We start from the raw sequence: 23754 nt of genomic DNA, 5'->3' as shown, positions 1-23754 counted from the left end.
GAGGCTGGCAGCATTATTATACATGGAGGCCTGGGGAGGCTGGCTGCTATATTATACATAGAGGCCTGGGAGGCTGGCTGCTATATTATACATGGAGGCCTGGAGAGGTTGGCTGCATTATTATATATGGAGGCCTGGTGAGGCTGCATAATAAACATGAAGGACACCTTATACATTGAATATAGAGGTGTAATATACATAGAGGTCTATGAGGCTGCATTATACTGGAGGTCTATAGGGCTGCATTAAAATGGAGGTCGGGGGGGGCTGTATAATACAAAATGAAGGGACACCTTATACATGGAATATAGGGGTGAATTATACATGGAGGAGTATGGGGCTGCATAATACCATCTGAAGTTTTATGGGGTTGTGTTATAATACATATAGGACTATGGGGGCTACATTATAATATATGGAGGACTATGGAGGCTACCTTATACACGGACTATGGAAGTGCATTATAAAACATGGAGGACTATGTGGTGCAGTATAATATATGGAGAACTATGGGGTGAATTTTAATACATGGAGAACTATGGGAAGTGCATTATAATTGAAGGGCTACTTTATACATGGAGGATTATGGGGGTGCATTATAATATATGGAGGGCTATGTATCTGCATTCTAATATATGAAGGGTTATGTGGGACCCTTTATACAATTATTTGGAAGGCTATGTGGGGGCTGTTATAGTATTTTGAGAACTTTATACAGGGGGGACAAAGATACAAGTATGGGATGGAAATGTTTTGTGCTGAGGGAAAAAGTCTCTTTCCCTCAGCACCCAGCTTTCCCATGTTCTGATATACATCTCTCAGCACCCAGCTTTCTCATGCTCTGATATGAGAAAGCTGGGTGCTGAGGACAAGATAAATATCAGAACATAGGAAAGCTGGGTGCTGATAGAGGGATTTCAGGGTGCTGTGGGTGAGAGCCAAGTGTCAGCGTCATTATCCTGTACCCCGAGTGTCAGTGTCATTATTCCCTACCCCAAGTGTCTGTGTATGTGGAGGGGGGGCCCAGGTCTAAACTTTGCACCGGGGCCCATCCAACTCTAGTTACGCCACTGACAAGAAGTCATACTCCTTGATCAACTGCAGGTCTGATTCTGTTCACTTGGTCTCCGCTGGACTTTGCTTCAATAGTCTGAAATGGACCCACCTAGGCCACTGATTGGCTGAGCAACATTTCTAGTTTATTGAGGGTGGATCCAGGAAGCAAAAGCCAGTAGATATTAGAGTTTTCTTCATGGATGCCAGAAGGCATCTCATTGAGCATCATTCCAAAGCAGCAAACCGGTGGACTCTACACTCCGCAAAGTCTAAAGAGCTTCACAATTTACAGAATATTTTGTTTGTCAGATGTGTAACTATAGTGGGGGCAGAAGTAGCCTTTGCACCCATGACTTGGTGTCTGATGGGCCCCAAAACCCCTATATCTGCCATATGCCATTAATAATCGTGATGTCTTCCGATGTGACAGAGACCCTTATTATAGAACTTGCTTTGGGTCCCAGACCTTCTTCTTGGTTTTAGGCCCCTTTCACACGTCAGTGATTCTGGTACGTTTGTGCTTTTTTTTAAACGTACCAGAATCACTGACATACGCAGACCCATTATAATGAATGGGTCTGCTCACACGTCAGTGATTTTTCACTGACCGTGTCTCTGTGCGGCGTACCCGCCTGTTTGTGATTGCCGCACGGAGACATGTCCATTTTTTTCTGGCATCACTGATGTCCCACGGACCACGCAGTGGTGTGATTCGTGAAACACGTGCCAGAAAAAAACGTGCATATAAAATAAAAATCATTTTCACTCACCCGGGGCTCCAGCGATGTTCTCTGCAGCCTGTTCTCCCTGCTGCTTCTGAGCCGGCTCATTACTGTCGTGCATATTCATGAATGCACGACACAGCCGACCCGGAAGCAGTTGCTGTGGAGGTCAGCGCCGGCCGGATGCTGCACCGCGGGAGCGATCAGCACCATGGAGAACGGGAGCGGGCACAGGTGAGTTAATCTCTAAGTGCAATCACGGATCACGGAGAACGGAGCCCGGATTGCACTTAGACAACCCACGTGTGCCGTGAATCACGGCACAAGGAGGGACATAGGTGTGTTTTACACGTCAGTGAAGAACGTCTGTGTTTTTCACTGACGTGTGAAACGGGCCTTAAATGTCTACCATTGGATCAGATGCTTTTTTTGTACCATGGGCCGCAATATCTGATGACTATTCATTATAATTTCCTTTAGAGACATTATAATATGCCTTTAGAGATAAGCTAACACAAACTTTAAAGTTTGACGTTCGTACTGAATACAGGCTTTGCAAAAAAAAAAAAATCATTGTTCAAGTTTGTAGTTTGGGGACTTTACGTATGCAAACCATTCATGCGAGCATCATTGTGCTTGGGTACAGTTGGTGCTCAGCCCAGTGCGAGCCGCTTGCAGTGTTTGATCAGCTCACACTGGGAGTAAAATCAGCATTACCGGAGAGTGTAAGAAAAAAAATGAAAAAACTCCACACACCCCAACCCCCCGGAAGTCTTCTGTTTATGATTGGCTGTATGTGAGTGGAGAGCTGTATGCCAATCAGTGACTTCCAATGGGTTTCAGGTGAAGTTTGGGTTCAGAACAGAACTTTATCTAAAGTCCAGATGAACCCTCAGAACCCGACCTTCATCAGGTCAGCTCATCTCTAGATGCCTTGACTAATATCTGTTCTTTCAGATGCAAAACGCTGTTGGCTCAGTATAGCATGTTAACATGAGCGTAATTGTGTAAGTCTGCACAGACTTCAAATAGTTGACCAACTGTTGCATAAAGCTTAGAAATCATTCTATTTCCATTCCATGCCTTAAAATATCACCAAATTGAATAATTGTATGTTTTTCAGGGACGATGCTCAAGGGAGAACTGCAAATATCTTCATCCGCCAACACATCTAAAAACCCAGCTAGAAATTAATGGCAGGAACAATCTAATCCAACAGAAAACAGCAGCCGCCATGCTTGCCCAGCAAATGCAGTTCATGTTCCCGGGTACACAGCTGCAGCCAATGGTAAGTACATTTCCAATGTGTATGAGAACATCTTTTCTCTATCCAGAGATAGACCATGATGACTGGTCATTTAATGAGAAAATACCAGTATTCAGACATGAAGGGTAATTATACATAAGCAATATACAGTAACTTGTTATCCCCAGTGTGGGGGGTCGCATATAGAGACACTCATTTTGCTGCTCAGTAGGGTCGCAGGGACCCAACCCCAGTGATCACGCATTGATGGCCTAACATAAGGGTATACTATCTGTGTTTATACCTGGGACACACATACGCTGGCCTTTGACATAAAAAATAAACCAGGTGTCAGATGGACTGGCATACTGTATATTGCCATGAACAAATCATTGGATGCAAAAGTGAATTATTATGTCCATATATATGTAGGTCTGTGGGGGGTAAAAAAAAATAAATTGTGTGCGTTGTCAGACAGTTATCCCATTTCTGTAGCATTAGTATCTATATACTGTGAATCTGGATCTACATAAGCACATTGAAAAGTACACAGTAAATACTTATAGGTGTGGAAATGATTTAGCTGAAAATGAAGACATAAAATGATTTATGTATTTATGAGATAGAAGATTCAGTAAAACTGACCTGAGCCTTCAGCCATAAGGTAAGACAGACTGAGCAGACACGTCCCGTCCTTCTTGGCCACGTACATATATCCAACCAGTTTCCCAAGTAACCATCCCTTTTTCTTATTATTATATGTTATATTGCACAGTCCTATGTGTTTATCCTCTCTGTGACTGTAATGTGAATATATATATATATATATATATATATATATATATACATACACACACACAGCGGGTTAAATATGTATTGAAGACTTCACCAATTTTCAAAAAAAATATATTTCTAAAGGTGCTACTGGTATGATGTTCTCACCGGATGTCAGTAACAACCCATCCAATCCACACAGGCAAAGAATTGAAACCATAGATGTCCATAGATTAAGTTATGCGTAATAATGAGAAATAATACAGGAAAAAATTATTGAATGTGTTTAAAGAAATGTATTAATTACTTTGTACAAAAGCAGTTGTTGGTGATACACAGCTTCAACACTGGTAAGAGTGTTCAATACTTATTTCACCTACTGCACATATATATAGCTGTTGATATACATATATATATTCAGTGCCATGAAAAAAGTTTTCGATATTACACCCACAAACTTAAATGTCTTTTATGTGCTGTACAAACACAAAGTAGCAAGTATCGTGCAGGGTAAAGGAAATGATACATGGTTTCATTATTGTGATGAGCATTTGTATTCAACCTTCCTAGTCAATACTTTATAGGACCGCCTTTCGCTTCAATTATTGCTGCAAGACCTTAGGGGTATGTCTGTACCAGCTTTCACATTTAGAGACTGAAATTTTAACCCATTCTTCTTTTCAAAGTAGCTCTAGTTCAGTGTCTTTGGATGGAGAGCTTCTGTGAACAGCAATTTTCAACTCTTGTTACAGATTTTCAGTGGGAATTAGGTCTGGGCTTTGACTCGGCCTTTCACGCACCTGAATATGCTTTGATGTAAACCATTCCATTGTAGCTCTAGCAGTATGCTTAGGGTCATCCTGCTGGAAGGTGAAGCTATGCCCCAAGTCTTTTGCTGCTTCCAACAGGTTTTCTGCCAGGATCGCCCTGTATTTAGCTTCATCCATCGTCTCATCAGCTCTGACCAGTTTCGCTGTTCCTGATGAAGAAAAGCATCCCTAAAGCATTATGCTTCTGCCACCGTGTTTGATGTAGGGGGATTTAAATGCTTTTTCTTGGCACTTTTCCATAAAGGCCAGGTTTGTGAAGTATACTACTGATAGTTGTCCTGTGGATAGATTCTCCCACCTGAGCTGTGGATCTCTGCAGCTTCTCCAGGTTGACCATTGGTTTCTTGGCAGCTTCTCTAATTATTGTATTTGTCGGACTATAAGACGCATCGGACCATAAGAGGTGTCACAAACCACCGGGGGGGTCACTCAGAAATCCCCCGCGCTGGCTACCAGTACGTCACAATCGGGGGGTAACAAGTGGGGGTCACCCCTCCTTTATACCTCCCGACCGTCAGACAGAGCACGTGACGCGCTCTCTAGCGCCCCTCTTATAGTCAGGCCAATTATGGAATTGCCCGACAATAAGCAAGGAGGCCGCTATACTACTTATGCCGATTATTGAAGGGTCCCCGGTGAGAGTAAGGTATATATTCCCCCGACCTCCGCGGGCGGAATATATAAAATCTCCCCGAATCTCACTGGCCTCCCCACAATAATCCTTGGCACAATTCGCTGCCACCAACCGATTTACGGTAACTATTAGCCGAACACACAGACGTGGGATTCAAGATCGAGATAACAGAACAGCCCAAGATTAATTATATAATTTAATCAGCCTAAAGCACACTAGAAACTACAATATATACAATAGGGAATCTACAGAATATACATATGTCAGAGTACAGTCACAATCAAAGCATGGGTTACAAACAGGCATACACAGTTCCAGCAGTTACCTTGTTGCGTCTGGCCACAGGGGGGCGCTGTAGACCAGGTTTCCAGGAACTCCCTCACAGGTCTTTCCCAACCAGGCCCCCGAGCAGAAGAACACTGGAAAATGGCCGAAGTAGGGTTATCAACCTGGGCAGATCCAGGTCTCCTCCTACCTTCGTGACCTCACAGGGAGCACTGCTCCACCCCTGGCTTGAGTTATGGACAATATCCCAACATGGAATATGGGCCATAACTTTGCCTGGGAGCGTCGTAGGCGGACGCCAACGCTCTCATTGTGACAGCTATGAATTTAGCCACAGAACGAGGGGACTCATGACCTGTCTGCCAGTTCCCCATTGGCTGATATCACGCCTGGGGCATTTCCCAATGTCCTGCTCCCATAAAAAGGGTGTGCCGGCATCGTCCGCATGCAGAGACACCATTTTTATGGTTGCCATATTTATCGGAAATATGGCTTGCGAGATATGAACCATTTTTTACTGGAGTCGTTCTGTCTGGCTATTTCCATAGCCTTGCTAACTAGCTAGCAGCCCCCACTACAGGGTCACGGCAGGGAGTCATCCTGTGTCCATTGTCCCTAAGCCACCTAATTTCCATATCACAGGACATGGCCATGGGATTTGTTGCTAAACCAGTTGTGTGAAGGAAAGGGGGGTGACACCAGGAGAGGGCTTCCTGACATACTTGAGTATCATGATTTATCGTCATATCTCCGGATTTACCTCACACCTCCCCCCTTTTGAGGGCGCTAGGGGGCAGCACACTCCGGTGTTCCCCCGTGCGCCCGTCCGCGACCTCTCCTTGTCGGGACAGCCCGTCTGCGTTACCGTGGTCACGGCCCCTTTTGTGGCGAATGGTGAAGTTGTATTGCTGGAGCGCAAGGCTCCATCGCAACAATCGCCCATTCGTCCCAGAGACGGTGTGCAACCAGCTGAGGGGATTGTGGTCCGTCTCCACGATGAAGTGGCGCCCGTATAGATAGGGTTGCAGACGCTGCAGGGCCCACACTATGGCCAGGCACTCCTTCTCCATCGTGGAATAGGCAACTTCCCTTGGTAACAGCTTCCTGCTCAGGTACAAGACTGGGTGCTCTTGGCTCGCAGAGTCCACCTGGCTGAGCACCGCACCGAGGCCGAAGTCACTGGCGTCGGTCTGTACTACAAACGGCCGCGTGAAGTCGGCTGCCTGTAGCACGGGCGGGCTGGACAGGGCGTCCTTTAGGGCCCGGAAGGCTGTCTCGCAGTCCATTGTCCAATCGACTGCAGAGGGCAGCTTCTTCTTGGTGAGGTCCGTCAAGGGCTTTGCCAGGCTACTATAGCATGGAACAAACCTCCTATAGTACCCAGCGGTCCCCAAGAAGGACATCACCTGCTTCTTGGTCCTGGGGGTGGGCCAGGATGCGATGGCTTCCACTTTCTCAGGCTCGGGCTTCAGTGTTCTCCCACCTACCCGGTGACCGAGGTACTGGACCTCGCTCATGGCCAGCTGACACTTTCCCGGCTTGATGGTCAAACCTGCCCGGTGGATCCGCCTGAGCACCTGTGCTAGATGCTCTAGGTGGTCCTCCCAGGTGGGACTGAAGACGGCAATGTCATCCAGGTACGCGGCCGCGTACCCTTCAAGTCCCTTGAGCAGGGTGTTGACCATCCGCTGGAAAGTGGCAGGGGCATTCCTCATCCCGAATGGCATCACCGTGGACTCGTACAGTCCAAATGGGGTAATAAAGGCAGAGCGTTCCCTGGCCTTGCGAGTCAGGGGGATCTGCCAATATCCCCGGCTCAGATCCATGATGGTCAGGTACTGAGCCCCGGCCAACTGATCGAGCAGGTCATCGATGCGTGGCATTGGGTACGCATCGGCGACCGTGACCGCATTGAGCCCCCTGTAGTCCACGCAGAACCGAGTGGTTCGGTCCTTCTTAGGGACGAGGACTACAGGCGAGGCCCAAGCGCTGTTGGATGCCTGGATCACCCCCAGCTTCAGCATCTCGTCAATCTCCTGGCGCATGTGTTGCTGCACCTCCAGGGAGACCCGATATGCTGAACGCCGGATCGGGGGATGATCCCCAGTGTCCACGTGATGGACAGCCAAGTCAGTCCTTCCGGGCTGGTTGGTAAACAACCCCCGGAAGGGGAGGAGGGTGGCCCACAGCTGGGACCGTTGGTCTTCCAAGAGCTGGTGGCCAACCTCCACATCCTCAATGGATCCGCCTGCCCTAACCTGGGCTAGCATATCCAAGAGGGTTTCCGCTTCTCCCTCCTCGGGCAGGTTGCACACGGGGAGCGCACATGCCTCCCGCTCATGATGTGCCTTCATCATGTTCACATGGAAGGGCTTCCGCCTTCCACGGGCAGGGTCCAGGGTGACCAGGTACGTTACAGGGTTGAGCTGCTGGTACACGAGGTATGGGCCTTCCCAGGCTGCCTGAAGCTTGTCCTGTGGTACGGGGACCAGTACCCACACCTTTTGACCCACTTGGTAGGTCCTCTCACAAGCGTTCTGGTCGTACCAACGCTTCTGATCGGCCTGGGCTTGAGCCATATTGTCGTGTACCAGTTGCGTCAAGGCCTGCATTTTGTCCCGGAAGCGCATGACATACTCGATAACCGACACTCCAGGGGTGGCCAAATCCCCTTCCCAAGCCTCTTTCACCAGAGCCAGGGGGCCCCGCACACGTCGCCCGTACAGGAGCTCAAACGGTGAGAATCCTGTTGAGGCCTGTGGAACCTCCCGGTAAGCAAATAACAGGTGTGGGAGATACCGCTCCCAGTCACGCCCATGGGAGTCGACCAACATCTTAAGCATCTGCTTTAAGGTGCCATTGAACCGCTCGCACAGGCCATTAGTCTGTGGATGGTACGGGCTGGCCACCAGATGTCGCACCTGGACTTGCTTACAGAGGGCCTCCATCAGCTGGGACATGAATTGGGTCCCCCGGTCAGTGAGCATTTCCTGGGGAAAACCCACTCGGGAGAAAATCTCCAGCAATGCGGTGGCCACCTTGTCAGCCCGAATGGACGACAAGGCCACTGCTTCTGGGTACCGGGTGGCATAGTCCACTACCGTCAGTATGAAGCGTTTCCCGGAGCTGCTGGGGATGGCCAGCGGGCCGACCAGATCCACAGCCACCCTCCTGAAAGGCTCATCGATGATTGGCAGAGATACTAGTGGGGCTTTGGGGCGTGGCCCCGCCTTCCCCACTCTCTGACAGGTTTCACACGAACGGCAGTAGGCAGCCACATCGGCCCCCATTTTTGGCCAGTAGAAATGCTGGTTTAACCTGGCCTTGGTCTTAGCGATCCCTAGGTGCCCGGCCATCGGAATCTCATGTGCGATCCGCAACAACTCCGTCCGGAACGGATAGGGTACCACCAACTGTCGGTCCCTGGGCCACGCCTCCGGTGAACCCTGCTGGACCGTGGCCCGGTACAGCCGTCCTTGGTCCCAGACCACTCGCTCCGGGTCCGAGTCCGAGGGAGGCTGTGCCGCCTGCTCCTTAAGAGCTTTCAGGCTGTCGTCAGCTTCTAACGCTGCCTGAAACCCCTGACTAGATGTGGCCAGAATCGACGAGACTGTCACATCTTCGGTCAGTACCCCGGGACCTGTGTCCTGGCCTCCACCTGACTCGGCTGCCACTTGGTCAGAAGGGGAAGAGCTATCGGACCTCCGGGAGGCCCCTTGGCTTCCAGCACTCCCACTGCGGGTGACAGCGGCCACAGCCGCTGCGACCGTGGGTCGTGCCTGCTCCTCCTCCGTTCCTGACCAAGTCGCCGGTTCAGGCAGACCTACCTGGCTTCCTGACACCCCGGTTGTGGGGGAACCATGCACCGAGATCTTACCTGGGAGCACTTCCGCTCCTGGACCGGCCCCAATCTCACCTGCCTGTTCCCCTCCTGCAGCAACAGAACCCCGCTGTGAAATCTCTGGGGACCCCACATTTGCTGTGGTAGCCCCCACCCCACACACTGGTCCTCCCCCTGCAGCACCCTGCTCTCTGCTTATCCCTGCAGAGGGCAACAGATCCCAGCTCACAGGCTGATTACTTGTAGAGGCATTGTCACACCTTTCTCTGACCCCCTCCCCTGTCACAGCTGCAGCTGAGTGTGTGTCTATGGTGTCTATGCAAGCAGAAAAATCAGAGTTCACTCCCTCCTCCCTTACATCATTCATAGATAACACATTAACATTGTTAGGAGTCATGTCAGTACGGGCTGAAGGTTCAGCCCTTGGTTGGGGCCCGAACTGGGAGGTTATCTGCCCCAAATCTGTCCCAAGTAGCACGTTTGCAGGGATCCGATCAGTTACCCCCACCTCCCTCACCCCTCGCCCTGCGCCCCAGTCCACATAAATGTCAGCAACAGGCAGCGCCGGGTCAATGCCTCCAATCCCGGAGACAGCGAGGGTTTTTCCAGGGATCAAGTCTTGGGGGGACACCATCTCAGGCCGCACCAGAGTCACCTCCGAGGCGCTGTCTCGCAGTCCTATGGTCACAGACTGGCCGACGGTGACAGGTTGGAAGCTGTCCAGGGACCTACCACCACCCCCACCCACACAATACACCTTGGGCGGCCCTTGGGACGGGGACGGAGCCGGGGCCTTGGGACGCTGAGGGCACATGGCCTTGAAGTGTCCAGGTAGGTTGCACTGGTGGCACCGTCTTGGTTCCGCCACGGGCCTGGAGAGGGGAGTTGAGGGGGACACCCCCTGCAGTCTAGGGGCAGGTGGGGCAGTCGCAGAATTCATCTTACCCCCTCTCCAGGTGCTGCTGGTGGCCGCTCTCCTGGCCTCAGGGGCCCGGTTGTTGGTGTAGTCATCGGCAAGGGCAGCTGTAGCCGTGGACCCCTTTGGCTTCTGGTCTCGGATGAACTGGCGGAGATCCTCAGGGCAGTTCCACAAGAGTTGCTCCGTGATGAACAAGTCCAGGATCTCCGGTCCGGTGGAAAGCTGCAGGCCTTGGGTCCAGTGGTCGGCAGCTCGGGCAAGTGCCCGCCGGTGGTCAGCCCAGGAGTCCTTTGGTCCCTTCTGTAGGCTCCGGAACTTCTTGCGGTAGGACTCTGGAGTGAGGTTGTACTGTTGGATCAGGGCCCGCTTGATGGTGTCGTAGCCCTGATCTGCCTCAGCAGGCAAGTCCCCAAGGATATCCAGGGCCTTACCCCTTAAACGGGGGGTCAGGTATTTGGCCCACTGGTCCTTGTCCAGATGGTGCTGCAAGCAAGTCCGTTCAAAAGCAGTCAAGAAAGAGTCCAAGTCTCCATCCTTCTCCAGCACTGGGAAGTCCTCAACACGGACCTTTGGAAGTTTGGTGTCTCGAAGGTCACATGTGGCTGATGAGGGCCGGAGCTGAGCTAGCTGCAGCTGGTAGTCACGGTCTGCCTGTCGCTCTCGCTCTTCACGCGCTGCCTGCCGCTCTCGCTCCGCAGCCTCACGCTCTGCGTGCCGCTCTGCCCTGCGCTCTGCCAGGAGTTCCTTGTAGCCCTTCTGGTCTCCAGCCTGGAGAAGGGCCATAGCCATTTGAAGAAGGCTATCCGAGCCTCCCAGGCTCGGTGGAATGGCACGTGGTGATCTGCGGCACGCTGCGGAGCCTGGTGATTCACTGTCCCTTTCAGAGCGGAGGGCTGGCATCTGGCTCGTTGAGGAACCTTGGGTGAGCTCCTCCTCATCTTGTCCAGCAGTGCCAGGTTGCGCAATGTCCTCGGCAGAACGGTTTTCTGGCGTCGAGCTCCTGGAGGACTCGTGGGCAACCTCCTCATTGCTGTCCACAGCACCGTCCTCCCTCTCTTCGGCTCCTGCCTTAGCATTGGCCAGTTGCATAGCTCTGCTCCTGGTGCCATCAGCCATTCTTGCAGACTTTTGGTCACTGACACAGAACTGACACCTGATGCCTCCACACACCTTACAGTATCTGCACTCTGACACTCTAGTGTTGAGCTAGTCTGAAGACCCCAGCAGCCACAGCTGCTGCAGGCAGTCTTTAGTGTCTGGGAGTATGGGTCTCACACTCACACACACTATTATCTCGATCCCACCGCTATGCCACCAATATGTCACAAACCACCGGGGGGGTCACTCAGAAATCCCCCGCGCTGGCTACCAGTACGTCACAATCGGGGGGTAACAAGTGGGGGTCACCCCTCCTTTATACCTCCCGACCGTCAGACAGAGCACGTGACGCGCTCTCTAGCGCCCCTCTTATAGTCAGGCCAATTATGGAATTGCCCGACAATAAGCAAGGAGGCCGCTATACTACTTATGCCGATTATTGAAGGGTCCCCGGTGAGAGTAAGGTATATATTCCCCCGACCTCCGCGGGCGGAATATATAAAATCTCCCCGAATCTCACTGGCCTCCCCACAATAATCCTTGGCACAATTCGCTGCCACCAACCGATTTACGGTAACTATTAGCCGAACACACAGACGTGGGATTCAAGATCGAGATAACAGAACAGCCCAAGATTAATTATATAATTTAATCAGCCTAAAGCACACTAGAAACTACAATATATACAATAGGGAATCTACAGAATATACATATGTCAGAGTACAGTCACAATCAAAGCATGGGTTACAAACAGGCATACACAGTTCCAGCAGTTACCTTGTTGCGTCTGGCCACAGGGGGGCGCTGTAGACCAGGTTTCCAGGAACTCCCTCACAGGTCTTTCCCAACCAGGCCCCCGAGCAGAAGAACACTGGAAAATGGCCGAAGTAGGGTTATCAACCTGGGCAGATCCAGGTCTCCTCCTACCTTCGTGACCTCACAGGGAGCACTGCTCCACCCCTGGCTTGAGTTATGGACAATATCCCAACATGGAATATGGGCCATAACTTTGCCTGGGAGCGTCGTAGGCGGACGCCAACGCTCTCATTGTGACAGCTATGAATTTAGCCACAGAACGAGGGGACTCATGACCTGTCTGCCAGTTCCCCATTGGCTGATATCACGCCTGGGGCATTTCCCAATGTCCTGCTCCCATAAAAAGGGTGTGCCGGCATCGTCCGCATGCAGAGACACCATTTTTATGGTTGCCATATTTATCGGAAATATGGCTTGCGAGATATGAACCATTTTTTACTGGAGTCGTTCTGTCTGGCTATTTCCATAGCCTTGCTAACTAGCTAGCAGCCCCCACTACAGGGTCACGGCAGGGAGTCATCCTGTGTCCATTGTCCCTAAGCCACCTAATTTCCATATCACAGGACATGGCCATGGGATTTGTTGCTAAACCAGTTGTGTGAAGGAAAGGGGGGGTGACACCAGGAGAGGGCTTCCTGACATACTTGAGTATCATGATTTATCGTCATATCTCCGGATTTACCTCACAAGAGGCACCCTGGTTTTAGAAGAGGAAAATAGGAATATAAAATTTTCAGCAAAAAATGTGGTCATGACACACTGTTATGGGGGAGGATCTGCTGCTGACACTGTTATAAGGGTAATGTCCCCAAATTCTCTACTAAGGTACCCCATCCTGGTACTGATCCTCCTGCCTTGTATATGATCCCCATCCTTGTATATATGTCCACCATCCTGGTATGTGCCCACATCCAGGTACCGTATATGCCCCCATCCAGGTATATGCCAACATCCTGATATGTGCCCCTATCCTGCTATATACTCCAATCCTGGTATATGGTATGGTATATGGCCCGCTTCCTGTGGCACACAAAATAATAAACATTTATATACACCTTTCCTCACGACACGCAGCATCGCTCGTCTTCCTGTCTGTGCCAGCAGCAGTGCCACTGACCTGTGTGGAGCCGTGCGCACAGCGATGATGTCATCGCTGTGCACACCGCTCTCCACACACATCAGTGGGCCGGCAGACAGGAGGACATCGCGATGCTGCAGGGAATGGTGAGCATACCGTACTTATTCACTGCCCCCCGTGCAGATGATGCACGGGGGGCAATGAATATAGCCACACATGACCACTCCAGGCTGTAGTTGCCAGGGATGTTCACGCGGGCTGGCTCTTAATTATGCGCTCATCCTCCGCCCATCATGCTGCACACCTGTCAGCGCCGGCTTCAGCGCTGAGAGATGATGGGCGAGAGGATGCAGTGCATATGAAAAGAGGCTAATGAGTGGGCCCACGTGGTCACGGCAGGCGCTGCTACAGCCTGTTCATGCCGCCGATGACCCGCTCCACCGCAGCACCCTCATTCCCCGTAGCATACATTCGGACTATAAGATGCACCCCACACTTTCCCCCAACATTTGGGGGGGGGGAATTCGTCTTATAGTCCGAAAAATACGGTAGTTCTCTCCCTGTTTGGGATGTCTATTTAGGTGGCATAGTTGTGCCATGCGCCTTCCATTTTTGGATGATGGATTAAGCAGTGCTACATGAGATGTTCAGATTTTTTAAACTTAACTCTGCTTTAGGCACACTACCCCTGGCTGTTTTACACTTTAAATGCCGTAATCAACAGCAGTTGCAGCATTTATCGTATTTTTCGCTTTATAAGACGCACCTGATTATAAGACGCACCCCCAAATTTGGTGAAGGAAAAGAGTTTTTTTTTTTAATGTTAAATGGGGTCCATCTTATAATGCCAGTGTCCGTCTAACAAATCATATAGGGTATATGTCCCTCATAGCCCTCCATCCTAAAATTAGCCCCCCTTAATCTGGATATGGCCCCCTTAAATTGAATATAACCCCCTTGTGCTGGGACACTTCCCCCTGTGCTGCCCATGGCCCCTATAGATGGGACATCTCCCCTGTCTTTGATATGGCCCCCATGCAGCTGCCCATGGCCCCTATAGATGGGACATCTCCCCTGTCTTTGATATGGCCCCCATGCAGCTGCCCATGGCCCCTATAGATGGCACATCTCCCCTGTTAGATATGGCCCCCATACAGCTGCCCATGGCCCCTATAGATGGCACATCTCCCCTGTTAGATATGGCCCCCCATACAGCTGCCCATGGCCCTTAGAGATGGCACATCTCCCCTGTTAGATATGGCCCCCATACAGCTGCCCATAGCCCCTATAGATGGCACATCTCCCCTGTTAGATATGGCCCCCATACAGCTGCCCATGGCCCCTATAGATGGCACATCTCCCCTGTGTTAGATATGCCCCCATGCTACTGCCCATAATAAAATAAAACACTCTTTTCTTACCTCCTCAGCGCTGTCCCTCCTCGTGTCTCCCTCCTCGCAGTTGAGTTCCGGCTTCCTTCACTTCCTGATTCTCGCTGCCGGTCATGTGATCGGCACGGCAGAGTGATATCATCTCTGCGTGCCTTATCACAGACAACAGCAGCAGGAGACCGGAGACCAGCGCTGGAGGTAAGTAAAGCTTTTTTATTTTACTATGGGCAGCAGCAGCATGGGGGCGATATCTAACACAGGGGGGATCCTGTGCGATCAAAGGGAGCACAGGCAGATATAATATGCCCCGCCGCCCCAGCCCCTCAGCGTGATGCAGTTTCAGCACCACACTGCTGGACAGCGGCTGTGCATATTATATGAGCAGGAGATCTAACGCTGCCGCTCCCAGCTTTCCCTGCCCCCAGCACCGCTCCAGAGCGGACTCTGCAGTGTGTGTATGTATATATATATATATATATATACACACGCACACACCCCCGTATATTCGGTTTATAAGACGCACCCCCTACTTTCCCCCAAAATTTGGGGGAGCAAAAGTGCGTCTTATAAAGCGAAAAATACGGTAAATGGTTGAGAGGGAGTGTGGGCCCCCTCGCTTACACAGTCTGGACCCCCACGACGAAATTGTGCATTTTCAGCTATTCCTCCTTGTAAAAATGTAAAATCTGGGGCTAAAATTAAATTTTCTGTGGTAAAAATGTAATTATGTTTTCTTTAGTGCCCAATGGTATAAAATTCTGTGACGCACGTGTTATCTCAATTTGCTCACTTCCCCCCCTCATTGAAAGCTGTAGTTTGCAAAATGGTGTAAGTTTTGGTAGGTGTGAAAATCTGAAGGTTGTATTAATCACATAGGCAGGTTAACTATGCAATTATTTTTATTATTCCTTCCACAGTCTTACAGTAACTCCAGGTAGATGGCCAAAACGAGATGCCTCCATTCCATGAGATAGAAAACCGGGACCAGTAGTTCCACTGCCACCGTACAAAGCAATAACCCACTGTTTGGGCATATCAGGGCCTCTGCAAACGTGACATGGCATCCACTATCTATTCCAGCCAATTTGTTGTTCCAAAAGTTAAATGGCTCTCATTCTTTTTCAACCTCTGCTGTGCTCCCAAACAGTAGTTTTCCACTACCGTGTTTTTCCAAAAATAGAACACTGTCTTGTACTTTTTTTTGCCCCCCAAAAAGCGCTAGGGCTTATTTTTGGAGTAGGTCTTATTCTTGGAGAAGCATGGTTGGTGGTAAGTTTACGCCCCCCATCCTTCCCAGGAGACTTATAGTTACCAGTGCCCAGACGTCTGCGTGGCTCCCAGGTCTCCCTGCGATCTTTGGTGCGCCCTCCCAGCAGGTATGCTGCACGCCATCCTCCCCTGCTTCTGGCCGACACACTCGCATACATGAAATCACACACTCATACACACCCAATCACCGATCCTATCCCACACACACTCACTAGTCACTCACCACATCCGTCGGTACAGAATGCCTCTGGCCACAGGGAAAAATGGGAGAAAGTTACGCATCACAGGTCCTGTAAGCATTCCGTCCGCAGCCGCAGGTCCTTGCGCTCCACCGCACTGCATTTCAGTATTCTGCCGGCGAGAAGAAATTGGTATCGCTGGATGTGGTGCGCGTGTGTGTGTGTGTGTGTGTGTGTGTGTGCAATCTGATGGGTGATTGTGTGTTATCTGGTGTGTGCGGGTGTGAGATCTGATGTGGGTGGGTGTGTGATCCACAGCAGGTCCAGCCGCTCGGCATCTGGTCAGTGTGATTGTGGGGTGTCTGCTATCTATAATGAAGAGTCCTGCAGTATCCTTTAACTTTTTTATCTGCATGAACACTTCATTATTGAACCGCGACTATGGCTTAAATTTAATAGTTCTTATATTTAAGCCTTGCTCCGAAAAAATACTGAAAATCCCTGCTACGGCTTATTTTTGGAAAAACACGGTACATATGTAGTATCGGCATACTTAGGAGAAATTGCACAAGAAATTTTACAGTACATTTTCACCTGGTAGGCTTGTGAAAATGAAAAATTTAGGGCTAGAGCTTTTTGTGGGAAAAATTAATGTTCATTTTTTTACTTCCACATTTCTTTAATTCCTGTGAAGCACCTCAAGAGTTAATAAGTGGCTTTGAGCACTTTGAGGGGTCCAGTTTTTTAAATGGTTTCACTTTGGGATATGTACTGTCACACAGGCCCCTCAAGGTCACTTAAAAAATTACCACTAACATGAAGTACAACATGTCATGAAACCATGCTGCAAATCACTGGGATATGTTGAACCACAGAACAGCTGCAGTTATGCTGAGAATATATTACACACAGGTGGACTCAAGTTACTAATTAGGTGACTTCTGGAGGAAATTGGTCACTCAGGATTTTATCTAGGGGTGTCAGACCATAGGGGGGGGGGGCTGAATACAAATGCACGTCACGAATTTCAAATTTATATTTTTAAAATATTTAGTAAACCATGTATCATTCCCTTTACCCTTCACACATATTTTCTGCTTTGTGTTGGTGTATAACTCAAAATCCCGATAAAACACATTTAAGTTTGTGGATGTAACGTGACAAAATGTGAAAAAGTTTATGGGGTATTAATACTTTTTGAAGGCACTTTTTATATTTATATATATATATACATGTTTCTCCCTATATGTAGTTTTCAGTTTGGGAAAATAATAGATATACGTATTTTTTCCTATTTCATTTTCTCGGACTTTTGGCTCTCTTACTCAGATTTGTATGTATAAATCTACCTTCTAACCATGCACTTACTAATGTATTTCTTTTTCAGCCCACATTTCCTGTAGCTCCAGCATTAGGAACTAATACAGCTATTAGTTTTGCTCCATATCTTACTCCGATGGCACCAGGTGTTGGATTAGTCCCAACCGAAATACTGCCCTCTACACCTCTCATTGTTCCTGGAAGTCCACCTGTATCTGTCACCGGTTCTACTGCTACTCAGAAACTTCTCAGGACAGATAAATTGGAGGTAAAGTTGTCATCATAACCCTTAAATATTGATGAGCACCTCAGGTTTTGCACAGGTTAGACTGTTTGCGTCAATAGTTGCTAAATCTTTCATTTCCGTCTTTCCCTGTTAGAATTAGAATAGCACTCAGATGAGATAGTTACTGTTACTTCCATAGATCTTCCACCCAAAATAGTGTCGTAAATAGAAACTGCATGTTAGTATAGTTTGTATAGTTTATACTTCTCTAATCCATCTGAATTAGACATCCTCCCTTCTTGGAAGTGCATGCTTTTTTCTAGCTGTTCCTTGCTTGTAGAATAGGGGAGGTCTTGATGATGGCCTTGGGTTACACTTGAGGTCCATAGGCCCATATGATGTATGTATACACCAATAACAAATGCCTGTGTTGCTTTCTTCACCTCTCTTATGAACCATGAATTTCAGTGTTGTACTAGAACTGTATGCATTATTACAGCTGTATAAAATGTGCACTTATTTATCCTTGTATGTCCTATGTAGGTATGCAGGGAGTTTCAGAGAGGAAACTGTGCACGGGGAGAGACTGATTGCCGCTTTGCGCACCCAGCAGACAGCACGATGATTGATACAAATGATAACACTGTAACCGTTTGTATGGATTACATTAAGGGTCGCTGCATGAGGGAGAAATGCAAATATTTTCACCCTCCTGCACATTTGCAGGCCAAAATCAAAGCTGCACAACATCAAGCCAACCAGGCTGCAGTAGCAGCACAAGCCGCTGCTGCAGCTGCAACCGTAATGGTAAGTGCTAGTAAAGTACGCACCTGCCTTCAGAATGGTCATGTATGAAGCAAGCCAGATCAGATTATTTCACAGTTAGGAACTGTAGGTCTTTGTATCATACAACCAAATATGTTATTGTTAGGTGAGAAGTAGAACAATGTGATGTCTCATAAAGTGCTGTACATTGCTCAGCAGAAAAGGTACTGTAAGCTCACTACAGCTTATCTACTTTTAATTCTTCTTTTAAATCTACTTGGTTGCTAAATCTTCTGGTTTCATCGCAATTGGATAGCTAATATGTCATATGTCAAGCGCTCATAGGCGAGTCAGGGGAATAGCTGTCATTTGAGTGTATGGGTGGCTTAGAGGGAATCTGTCAAGTGCAGTATGCTTCTAGAACCACGAGCAGTTCTGGATACATATTTCTAATTGATGCCTAACTGTTCCTGCATCTAGTAACATACATAAAGAGATCTTTAGAAAAAGTATTTCCAAAGATCCTTTATGATATGCTAATGATCGTAGAGACTAGTGCAAGGGCGTTAGTTCCTGCGCTCATTCCGCTCTCTTATTATGTTAGCACGCACACAGGTGCATGCTAACATGCTATTAATTTCCCAGAGTCATTAGTGGTGATGTGACCCACATACCTGCATCCGTTGTCACCGCGTCAGGGGTCATTGCACATGATCAGAAGTCCCAGCACTGCCAGTCATGCGCACTATGAAGCCAGGTGTACGTGTCCCGGCTTCAGAGCGGTCCAAATGACCGGAAGTGCCGGTCATTCTAATCATGCGCACTGACCCTAAGCCCAGCGTTCTGAAGCGGTAACAACGGACAGGTACGCACTTCACCACTGGTGATGCTGCATTGAATAGCATGTTGTCACGCCCCTGTGGGCATGCTAACATGCTAAGAGGGCGGAATGAGCACAGGAACTAATGCCATTGCGACTAGTCCCTGCGCTCATTAGCATATCATAGAGGATCTTTAGAAATACTTTTTCTAAAATTCTCTCTATGTATGCTGCTAGATACAGGGATAGGCAGGGATTAGCAATATGCACCCAGAACTGCTCGTGGTTATACATTACACCTGACAGGTTCACTTTAATAAGGGGAACATTATCTCTAAGAGGTTGTATCATCTTCAGTCTTCAGAAGCACACTGCTCCCTTACCTCCCAGCATCCTGTTTATCCTGAAGTGGTGTTCTCTTGCTTGTGTACCAGCTTGGACAATTAGTGCAATTGCCTATCTCAAATTGTATGCTATCTGATGCTTCAAGCAGAGGCAGCTATGTCTCTGCAGCATTGGAGGTGCGCAGGCTCACTAAAAGCTAGCCAAATCTAGCCAGCTTCAGAGCAGTAACTACAAGCTCTATAGCAAAGAGCTTAAAAGCACTGCACTCCTTGCCTAGGAAACCAACTCTGATAGACTATAATAATTACTGGTAACCTAGGTAACAAGCAGGAAACATTAGAATTAAAAATACATCTGTTTCTTAGATCGAAGAAATAGATTGTATACCGTAGTTGCTTGTTTTTGCAATGTTATCCATTTTTTGTTATGGAGAATATTCCTGTAAAAAGAACTGGACATGTTGAACTAGACACGTGATATAATAGTGGCTGTGATATAATAGTGGCTGCAGAGCAGAATAATATGTTGGTTTTTTGGGGGGCGGTTTTTTGTTGTTTTTTTTTAATTTTGCTTCCCTGTTGTGGAGATATTCATCATCTCAGTATTTGGCAGCTAATGAGCTAATATTCATTAAGTCAAAGTCAGCTTTATCAGATCGTTTTTATTGTAGATGTGTAGTTGCCCCTATATGATGGTGACCAATCATAAGCAGGCAGCAACACATAGGAGAAAAAAACACATCCCTCAATAGCTCAGAACAGGCTATTCCTGTGTGAGATGACAGACAGCTCTTTACACACTGCAGAGTGATTACAGGGAGCTGTAGTGTGATTACTTGCACCTTTGAGCTCACATCTCTAGACAGGCAATGTTGGGGAAGAGTCGGCACAGCAAAGCTGGCAGCGCTATGAGAGGAGAGTTAATAGAAGGGATTGTAATGTAACACTGCTAAACTCAGCTGTGCTGCCCCTGTCCTCACATGTACTGCCAGGAGATAAAAGCTCAAAGTGTCAGTAATAACCTCTGTCTGCTGTATTCACACAAACGTGTAATTATTCTGCTGTGAGAACAGGGGTGTCTTTATGCCTCACACAGGAGAAAGCATTTTCTAATGTAGGGGTGTGTTCTTATTTCCCTCACTATTGCTGCCTGCTTATGATTGGTCATTGTTATAAGGGGGATGAAGTTCACACCTCCAGTGAAAACTATCTGACAAAGTCCATGAAAATTAACTCACTAGTTGCTAAATACTTTAAATGCTAATATCTCTGCAACAAACAGGGAAGCTAAAAAAATTGTTCATTCTGCTATCCAGCCACTACTATTACATTGTGTGTCTGGTTCAACATGAGAAATTTGGTGGAAACCCTCTTTAAATCTGTAGGTTTTGGAACCAAACCAAAGAATACAGATAAGTATACATACCTCACTTCAGAATGAAAGGAACGCTGCCCCATTTACACAGTATTCTAATGGTTTTTTCTATATACAGCAAACATAATCTGTAGCACTTAACAATATGTGCAGGCTATAAGTGCTGTGAGGAGAACTCCATTTAATTGCAATATGTTTCTAAATATTTTTTCTTTTACTTCAGGGGCAGATCAGTAAATACAAACTAAAGGCCGCTTTACACGCTGCAACATCGCTCAAGCGATATCGTTGGGGTTACGGAATTTGTGACGCACATCCGGTCGCTTTAGCGATGTCTTTGCGTGTGAGACCTATGAGCGATTTTAAATCGTCGCAAAAACGGTCAAAATCGCTCATCGGTGACATGGCCCCCTATTCTCGAATATCGCTGCTGCTCGGTGTACGAAGTAGTTCGTCGCTCCTGCGGCAGCACACATCGCTATGTGTGGCACCGCAGGAACGAGGAACCTCACCTTACCGGCGGCCGCCCGCAATGAGGAAGGAAGAAGGTGGGCGGGATGTTACGTCCCGCTCATCTCCGCCCCTCCGCTTCTATTGGGCGGCGGTTCGGTGACGCTGCTGTGACGTCGCTGTGATGCTGAACGAACCGCCCCCTTAGAAAGGAGGCGGTTTGCCGGTCACAGCGACGTCGCTAGGCAGGTAAGTAGTGTGACGGGTCTGCACGATGTTGTGCGCCACGGGCATCGATTTGCCCGTGTCGCACAACTGAGGGGGGGGCGGGTACGCACGCTAGCGATATCGGTCACGATATCGCAGCGTGTAAAGCGGCCTTTAGGCTGCTTTTTGTGGCATTCATTTGCCATACGCCCAGGGAAAGTTCCCGGTTTATATGTTAATAGTTTTCATATTTTGTCCATATGCTTGTTTACATGGTGGAAAGTAAAGAAGTGTGCTTTTGGCCCTCGCCATGCCTGGATATGTCAGTATAGCTCTTCATCCCTCTGTATAGACTAGCACAGTCTGCAGCCCTTTTCCATACAGAGATATTTAGGAGAGGTAAAAGCAGTGAAGCTGTTCTGGAAATAAATGGTGCCGATTGATTTGTAGGACACATTTCAGTGGACATGTGAGTTGCTGTGGCCATTGGATGGGAGCCTTAAGAACCACCTCATTCTTGCTGACATCGGCGGCTCTTCTTTAAATTAGCCAATGTATTAGACTAATAAAAAGGAGCTGAGTATGCCATCAGGTAAAAGTTGTTTTTTGGGGCTCCAGGCTAGTAGCCACAGATTGATGTAGCCACTGGACTGCTGGGCGAATTGCTTTGCACCATCTCTAGTTTTGTAAAGATATCACTGGTATGTAGCAATTCACACTAGCTAAATATCTAGTCCGCACTAATGAGCACTGAACACTCTCGTATAATCTACATAGGGGATATTTTCTTGACATATTCCACAATAAATCCCTCTCTTGGATCGGTTGATTTTCATTCTTTTGTATCATGGCGAATGTCCACCTCTACCGATGGCCACGTCTTTTCGACCAACCTTGTTATCAGGTCCCTTATTTGTCAGTGCACATCATCAGCCAGAGTTCCCATATTTATAACTGTAAGAATAATCTTTACCAAGGTTGGAATAGTGAGTCCAGGCTCTCCCTTCATCCTTGTTGTACACTTGAATGGAGCCATTGTAGTTTATTTTCTGATAGCCTTTTGTTAGTATACAAAGGCTATTGTCTATAGTAGCATTCCAGACAATGGCTAATGATACATTTTACATATAAGTGTGATATAAGTGTGACTTGTCATATGTGGATAATAGCAGCATTCTTCCCAAATAAGCACAAAGCTGCCACTCATACTCACACATTGTAATCAGGCAGATGAATGCAGTCCATTCTCATTGTTAATGCAGAGTTTAACTCTTACATTACTGATAGCAACAAGTTGTACTGCACTGCGTTTACCTGCATTTCTTCTTTCAGCATGCTTTCTTTTCATTTGGAGGTCTTTCTGGATTATTACTGGTCCACATGTAAAGAAGTCTTCATTCAGGTCTTACTATAGTATCACAATCCATTTTACAAATGTTGAGCCAACTTTTTCTTGTTTAGCACTACAAGAGATCTGTTTTATAGCAATGGCATAGTATTATAGATCGTGATGGTCTCAATAGTTATGAGGGATTATTTAATGTGTACCGCACTAAAAGGGATCCATCAGAAGGTGCCTATTTAAACTTTCCATAAGATGTCTCCATTAACAGTGCTCCCACCACCCGTATCAAGGGGGCCACACACGTTAGGCAAACACATGCTCATCCAACTGCTATATCCCACCTTACACATTGCACACTCAACCTAATCGAGCATGCATGTGTCTCAACGGTCGATGGAATAAGATATGCACTGCCTTTTTAAAGGGGTCGTCCACTCCTGGACAACCCCTGCTTAATCACTTAATTGCCCCATATAAAAACAATCAATACTCTCCTCCCACAGCGTTACCATTTCTGCAATGTCTTTACTATTCTGTGAGAGCGGACGTCCACCCATACAGAGTACTGAAGGCCTGTAGTCAATCAGCAACTGCACAACAATGCCACAATACCCGCTGATAAAAGCAGCGCTGATATTGTAGGAACACCACTGTTTCTAGAGGTAGTAATTGTTTATATTTTCTATGTGGCACTGCAATAAGCGGGGCTCTCCAGTAGTAAAGAAGCCCTTTAAGTACGAGCAGTAGAAAGGTTGTCGATATAC

At 47.9% G+C, this 23754-nt stretch overlaps 1 protein-coding gene across 14 annotated transcripts in view; it reads left to right on the top strand.

The window, feature by feature from the left end:
• MBNL2 (muscleblind like splicing regulator 2) overlaps positions 1 to 23754 on the top strand; it is a 251239-nt gene that overhangs the window by 191705 nt on the left and 35780 nt on the right. For 13 of the 14 annotated variants that reach the window (XM_075336737.1, XM_075336739.1, XM_075336736.1 and 10 more), the window contains 3 exons: positions 2902 to 3066; positions 17526 to 17726; positions 18228 to 18491. In XM_075336737.1, the coding sequence (XP_075192852.1) occupies positions 2902 to 3066; positions 17526 to 17726; positions 18228 to 18491 (630 nt within the window). The remainder of the gene's footprint in view (positions 1 to 2901; positions 3067 to 17525; positions 17727 to 18227; positions 18492 to 23754) is intronic. The other variant, XM_075336747.1, reaches the window with a different exon arrangement.

The sequence above is a fragment of the Anomaloglossus baeobatrachus genome, chromosome 2, assembly GCF_048569485.1.
Source record: "Anomaloglossus baeobatrachus isolate aAnoBae1 chromosome 2, aAnoBae1.hap1, whole genome shotgun sequence".
Lineage (NCBI taxonomy): Eukaryota > Metazoa > Chordata > Amphibia > Anura > Aromobatidae > Anomaloglossus > Anomaloglossus baeobatrachus.
This window is presented reverse-complemented; position numbering and strand designations above follow the sequence as displayed.